This window comes from Apaloderma vittatum, unplaced genomic scaffold (genome assembly GCF_000703405.1).
Source record: "Apaloderma vittatum isolate BGI_N311 unplaced genomic scaffold, ASM70340v1 scaffold37337, whole genome shotgun sequence".
In the NCBI taxonomy this organism is placed as follows: domain Eukaryota; kingdom Metazoa; phylum Chordata; class Aves; order Trogoniformes; family Trogonidae; genus Apaloderma; species Apaloderma vittatum.
Window position 1 is genome coordinate 3,187 of NW_009728554.1, and position 7,366 is coordinate 10,552.

A 7,366-nucleotide genomic window follows, 5' to 3' on the forward strand; every position below is an offset into this window, starting at 1 on the left:
TCTTTCTCTTTGTGTGTTTCTTTCATCCTTCAAGACACAAACCTGCAAGTGCGCTCGTTTAACTCAAGCTGCCTCGACTTGCAACGTGAGTCTGTGAATTTGCAGGAACATTTACAGGTCTGGGGATCTTGTACAAACAAGTGCTTTCTCCTCTCTGAGCAAGGCTCACAGTGACTGCAAAAAGGCAAAAGGAAAGATGTCTAAGCTACAGCGCTTCAGCAGAAAGAAAATACACATGCAACACCCTAAACATCAAAGCAATCCCCTTGCCCCCTCCCACAGCCCCCATGCTGCCCACTGGAGCATCGTGGGCTGATGAATTTTCCAGCAGCACCCCAGCTCCCCAGGACAGCATCCCCTTGCATTAGCGTAAAGAAAAAGAAATCAGGCTCTCTGCACAGTATTCACAAATGCTGCATTGGATGCATCAGCACAGGCCAGAGGGAGGAAGAAGGGGAAAGCGAGGATGGGAAGGTGAGAGGTCCCAGCTAGCTACTGACGTTATCAGTGAAAGGAGTTCTCTGAAGTCGGCTACTCAAGTAGAAAGAGGCCAGCAGCTAAGCAAGTTAAATACGCAGGGTCTCTCCTCCCCTGGAAAGCAGCTGGGCTCCCTGCAGCCAGCACTGCCCTCCTTTCTGTGAGCCCCATCCCAACCTCGCCACCCAGGACTCTCCTACAGAGGGGCTGTGAATTTACAATGCAGAATTCTGTGAACCACTGTGAGAGAGGCAGAGTGAAAGAGACACTGAGAGAGAGAGAGAGACAGGAGAGAGAAGCCACCAGATCCAGCAGAAAGAGAGAAGAGGGGGAAAGAGAGACAGAGAGCCCTCCCAGTGCCCCAGCACCCCCTCTCCGGCTTCCCACCGTCCCACCTCTCCTCTCCACCTTCGACTCCACCAGACACACAAGCACACGCACACACACGTACGCACGCACACACATGCAGGGCAGACACCAGCCTGCCTGTCACCAGTTGTCGTAGCAGTGAGGGCACAACACAAGTGAGGGAAAACGCATGACAGAAGGATCGCAACCGGAAGCCGTGGAGAAGAGGTGCAGGGCGCTCACCCACCCACCCACACCCTTGTGCCATGGGAAAATGGTTGCCACCAATGATTAGAGAGCCAAGCAAGCTAAAGCCATCCTCCCTGAAATGCCCTCAGCGCCAGAGCTTTGCCACCATCAGTGCTGCTCCTGCAGGACCTGCAGCCCACCAGTGACCGGGAGGGGAGGGTGAGATTTGCGTAAGCGGCAAAAGCAAGCGGACTGGTTTGGGGAGCGGGAGGGAAGAGAGTCTACAAGCACAGGACACAAACGTACAAGCTGGGTGGTTTGTACCGGCCTTTCTTGCGCTTTCTCTTTTGACCCTTCCCCTTTCCTCGCTTTGATTTTCTGGAAGAAAAACAAAAAAAACAGAAAGAAAGAAAGAGAGAGAGAAGGAAAGAAAGGGAGAAAGAGGGAGAAAATGGAAGAAAACGCAAGGAAGAAGAGGGAAAAAAACAAAACAGCCATGTGCTTTGCTGGGAGGGGGGAAGTACACGAGGCAGGACCAGAGGGCAAGTCCCCCGGCCGAAGCACAGGTCTCCACCTCGCACACACATTCAGTGGCCCTCCTGCACTCCTGCCAGCACCGCAGCCAGCCTGCCCACAGCCAAGTCAAAACCAGGACACTCAGCAGAGGTGGATCTGCTGGAGCCTCAGAGGGGCACCTGCCCGCTTGTGAGAGGGGCAGCAGGACAGGAGGTGAGGGGGAAGGCACAGAAAGCTTCGTGAAAGCATCACGCGACCGCAGTGAGTGCAGACAACCATTCCGAGGCGACAAGCGTGGGCGCACACTGACTGACAAGAGGCAACCTGAGCAAAGGGGGGCTCTCCTGGGGGAAAGGGAAACTGCTCTGACCTGACACACTGCTTGGCACTGGGCCTAGGAGGAGGCAGTCAAGCCCTAACAGCTCTGTTGCAGGGCCAGGGGTAATCCTGCCTTGGGATGGGAGCAAAGGGGACCTGGCCTTGGCAGCCCACAGGCAAGGGGAAAGACCTGACCTGCACAGCAGTACTGTGTGGGAGTGAGCTGTCTAGCCCAGCGGCTCTGCTCACCCACCTCCACCTCCTGCCTGCAGTTTGGAGGACTCCAGGAGACCTCGCTGGATGTCTGCTAGCATTCCCACTGGCAGCCTTCATCCTGAGTACCAAAGGGGAAGGAGGGAAGCCTGACCTAGTTATGACATCCAGGTGATAACCAGCAAGCAGCTTTAAGATGTTCCCTTCTTCCCCTCCCTCTCCTCACCTTCCACATAGATCTGTCAGACAGATGAGCAGATGGAGCCAAGGCACTGACTCCATTCTAAAAAATACACCAGTTGCTCCTGACTCTTGGGCAGGACCTGGGACAGGCAGGGGTTACGACCTGCAGGCCTGGACACTAACCACAGATCTCTCCAGGCCACTGAGAGCACTGGGAGGGAGGGAGGCTGAACCCTGCACTGCATCTTGAGCCACGTTAGCAGAGAACCAAGGGAGAGACACGCAAGGAGAAGGCCTTGGGCAAAGCACCAGGGATTGTTAGGCAAGTGAGCCCCAGCACTGTGGCAGTTCGGCAAAGGCCCCCTCACTCCCTGGAGGGAGCTTGTCAAGGGGACATCGGGGGACAGAAGGGGAAGCATCACAGGTGTTTCTTAAGCCCTGTTCAAGCCGTCTCACTGGAATGAGTGTCAGAGCCTCAGCTTGCTCCCAGCCCCTGTCCTACACGTCAGGAGTCACAGGGAGGCAGTGAGAGGAGGAAAAATCAACCTGAATGGAGAAGAGGGGCACCAATATAACAGGACTTTCAATCCAGCGCAAATGAAAGCACACCAATCTCTCCCATCTCTTCCCCTCCTTCCCCAGGGAGTGCAGAATCAATAAAAAGCAGGCAAGGTGTTGTTAGAAAAGGAAAGGGAATGCAACACAGTCTGGGCTGGCTGCTTCACCCACGCCCCATCCTCTCCAGAGTTCACACAGACCCAGCTCTTGCACACCTTCAAACCACAGAGCCACGCAGACCGACCGTCCCCGACACGGCCCTGCACAGAGAGGAGTGTTGGCTGCACATAGCCTGATGCAGCCAGAAGCAGGTTTCCAGGGGGAGAAGGAGAGGCTGGAAGGCAGCTAGAAATACACAACCACCAGGAGAGGGGGGAAAGAAGTTCTCTCACTCTCCCGCTTGCTCTCTCTGTCTCTGTTTCAGCCTCATCTCCCAGTATTGATCCCCTTCCTCTCCAACTCCGCACCTCTAAACAGCAGAGTCGCTATCCCAGCCATGCGCAGTCCAGCTGACCCTCTCGCCCAGAGAGGTCACTCTTTCTTTTCGATGCTGTTCCACATTTTGTGATCGTCCCTGCGGCTACTGCAGGACGAGAGCTTATTTCTCTACACAACCTTTTTACTTTGGGGAGGAAGGAAAGGGAAGGTTGTGCCTTAACCTCCTTCAGGTCACCAGAGCAAATCCATCAATCAGATTGAAAAAAACTCTCATGAAAGCCTCCACCAAGACCCAGCTAGGACATCCACCTCCCTTTACATCCTCCCGGGCCCCCACCCAACCAAAGCCAGCATCACATCCTGCATGGCGTCAGTCCTGCCTCCACCAGGCCTCTGTTGCCACCTCTCCCTGTAGCCAGCAGAGTTCCTACCCAAGCTGCTGTGAAAGAAGCCAGCAAGTACTCACTCAAGCAGCAAGAAAAAAATTAATAATAAAGAAAGACAGTGATCTCGAGTAACCAGAAACACCCCAGGAAGAGGGAAGGGAGAATGGGGGCTGCACCTTGAATCCACTCTGGTAGGACACACACGATGGGACTTTCCTGACTCAGGACAAAGCATTAGGAATGACTGCCATGGCCATGGGTCATGCAAGCTCCAGGTCTGGGGTATAAAGGAAGGACCATCAGATCTGGGTTTCTGTGCCCACCTGGAACGGATTCAGAGTGTTGCCCCATGCACTACCATATGCCATTTCCAAAAACACCTTCTTAAATTGAGTACCTCCACCAAAGAAAAGGGCAAGGGGCAGTGGGGAGAGGAAACACCAACCAACCACCAAAAGAGAAAGGAGGAAAGGCTTGTCACTTACTTTTCTTGTTTGTTTTTGACATCTTTCTTTGGTCTGTGGGGGAAGAGAGAACAAAGGCATCATTAGAAGAGAGTTTACCACATAGGCTTCCAGTATTATCCCAAATTTCCACCAAATCCAGGGTAGGACATGTACAGCTGGCATTGCAGGATGCCCATGGCCCAAGTTAAGCAGTCCTTCTCAAAGTGTTTGCTCTCCTGCTGCAATTCACTGGCAATTAGAGCCAAAAGACCCCAGGCTGCAGGCTAGCATTGTCCACGTGTGATATCTAGAGATGGAGAAGCCTCACCAGCAAAGGACTTCTTTTCCCAGGCTCAGCCATCCCAGTGCAAACCGACTGAGGAGACTGCAGAAGCCTCTGGATGACAGTCCCAACCCAATGGCAGAAAAAAAGAAAGGCTCAGAGTAAGTTCATTGCAAGAAGAACCAGTGCTGCTCCATTCTCACCTGCAGTCACATTTACTGTGCTGTAAGAAGCTCATGTGCGCTATGTGCTGACTCTGATGGGGTTTAATTCTCACGATCTGGAATGAAAGAAACAGAGAGGGTCACTGCCCATTAGCTATTTATATTCACAGCTCCAAATCAGCCCACTGCGTGGCAAAGCATATGCACCCCAGGTGATCCTGGGAAAAGCATGGCAGAGTTTGAGCTGGCTTTGAGGCCCCACTCTCCCAGTCAGGAAAGGCCTTTGATCACAAGCAAGCAACAACTCCAGACTCGTGCCAAAGCTCTGTTAGCTCATGCATGCAAGGTGCCAGCACCAGTGGACTGTCTTGGAGACAGGCATGGAAGAGGGCGTAACACCATAGCAAGGTTTTTGCTGAGCCATCCCTGGTTGATGCTAGGGAGACACTAACGGAGCATCCAGACTGCTCTCACATAGAAACATGCTTCAGCCTAATGCAAAGGCCCAAAGCAAAAATTCCACATTGGAATCCTTTTCCCTAAGCCACCGCTCCTTCCCAGCCGAAATCTCACTTCCTCAGTGACTCGACACACAAAGTAAATCTGGCGATCTGTGTTTAAAACTACTCTGCAGAGCCAGACATTGCCCATCCCTCAGCCCCAGGTGCCTCCAGGGAAGTCATATTAGAAGCTATGCATGCATTGTCACAGTCTCTCAACTCAGAACTTGGCTGGACCACTAGTTATAGCATTTGCACCAGAGATCTGCTCAGGAGCCTCTGACCCTCTACAGGCATGCAGGCATACCAGTCAAAAACTGTAATTCAGCAAGAAATCACAGGAAGAAAACCATCCCTAGCTATACCATGCAACTATGCTCTGGCCCAGGCTGGAGCCTACAAGTAGAAAAGCAGCATGGGGGAACCATGGAAGTGCACAGACAGGTTCTCTGCCAGAGTTCAACCACAGCTCAAATGACAAGTAAAAAGAGCTTGCTGGTTAATCACTTAGTCCTGCATGTCTCTCAGCCATATCAAAAAGTGATGGTAATATTACCAGTGGCTATTCAACAGGCTGAAGAACAAAAGTAGGTGAGGGAGCGATGGGTTAAGGGTAATGAGCAACAGCACCGTTGTGGACACAACCTGGCATTCAGGCTGGCAGACAAAGGCAGTGACAAAGCTCTCTAAAGCAGAGTCTGCATTTTCCCCATGTGCCCACCCTTTGTTATCCAGAGCCACCCCTGTCTCATCCAAGGAATGAATTCAGCAGCCTTCAAATAAAGGAGGAGGATGCCGAGGGGCAGAAAGGCTTTTCCACTTGACACTGAAGCAGTGTGTTTCTTAGAGCCCCTTTCCACCCCTGCTGTGCCAATGCAGCTAATGACCCAAATCCCCATCCCAGCTGGTAAAGGCTGACCTCACACGCCCTCCGGGAGAGAGTACTGACAGGTCTTCCCCCTTTCTGCTACTCAGCTGCCCTTGGAGCAACAGATGTGTGGCCTAAACACTGAGTTAAGGTGGAGCAAGGGGCCAAGTATATTCTTCGGGGCCTCAGAGACAGCAGCATCAGGAATGCTCCTCTGTAGGCTCCTAGCTACTGTATGTGGGCACTAGCGAGGTCAGAGCCAAACACCAGATTCTCCTCTTAGCCTTGAATAGACATGGGCAACTCCTCTTTTAACCCCGCACAGTGTAACGCTGGGCACAAGGGTCAGGAGAAAGGTGGGCCCTCCTCATCCAACAGTCTCCAGTTCTCTGGGATAGGCTGCCCTTCCTCCAAATTAGCTGGGACTTGGGACTTGGTGTGGCTGTGATGGCTTCCTTCCACCCAAGCACGCCAGCTTTCGAGCTGGGCCCTCACCTCCATCGTGACGTTGTACACATCCACAGGGACACATTCTAGGCCCTCATCACCGCAGCAACCCGCACATCTCATCAGGGGCACACAGGATGGCTTGAATATGTACTCCACCTCATCAGGGTACTCCTGGAAAATGTCCACCAGGGTCTCAATTGTCCTGCAGAAGCTGCGCTCGTAGACTTCCAGAAATTTGATAACTAAAAGGAGGAACGGAGGGAATAAGTTAATGCAAACTTAGCCCAAAAAGGTCCAGTGCTTTGCCCCTTAAACCAAGCCAGACGGTTGCAACACATCTACCCTATGCTCTTCACTAACAGTCTTGCAAGCCTAAGTCCTTTGTCTCTGCCCGACAAACACATACAAGTAGGGAAGAGAAAGAAACAATCTCTTCCTACTACTGCTTTAGGGCAGAGACAAGACTGACAAGAGAGCCCCTCTATTTGCCTCCCTGGCACCATGATGCATCCCACAGGTGTCCCCTCCTCAAAGTCCTTTCTTGCTATCCCCCATGCTTTCGGATATGCTGCCACTAAGCACATTAGCTCAGCCAAAAAAAGCACCTGAGGCTGCTGCAGAAGATGTGTTCTCAGGATTAAGGCCCTTCAACGGTTTGCCTTCTAGCCCCTTTCAAAACAGCTCGTAGACGCCCCAGTCGGTTTCAGAAAGCAAAGGCATAAGCCAGAAGCATCCTTTCCACAGACCTCAGTGCAGAGACACTTCTAAGAACAAGCACAGGGTTCTGAACCACACATCCATGGATCTTCACTCTTCCTGTCGGCTACCTCTTGATTCCATACAAAACATCCACCTCAATAGGCCACCTCAGAATCAGACAGCACCTGTTACAAGTCACAGCCCCTGTGTCTCCACAGTGACCACTTTCCCAGACCAAGGAATCAAGCCACCCACTCAAAGATTCAAAGCAAGCGCACAGCACCCCCAGGATTAACTTGCCCATATGTTTGGCTACCGAACCACAATAAG

The 7,366-nt window shown here is 52.3% G+C and overlaps 1 protein-coding gene across 1 annotated transcript in view; it reads right to left on the reverse strand.

The window, feature by feature from the left end:
• The window catches only part of VEGFA (vascular endothelial growth factor A), a gene marked incomplete at its 5' end in the record, with an annotated part of 9,013 nt that extends 2,434 nt beyond the window's left edge, over nt 1–6,579 (reverse strand). The window contains 5 exons of the mRNA XM_009874108.1: nt 43–174; nt 1,321–1,392; nt 4,112–4,144; nt 4,559–4,635; nt 6,383–6,579. Of these exons, the coding sequence (XP_009872410.1) occupies nt 43–174; nt 1,321–1,392; nt 4,112–4,144; nt 4,559–4,635; nt 6,383–6,579 (511 nt within the window). The remainder of the gene's footprint in view (nt 1–42; nt 175–1,320; nt 1,393–4,111; nt 4,145–4,558; nt 4,636–6,382) is intronic.
• Between the last annotated feature and the right edge of the window lie 787 nt (nt 6,580–7,366).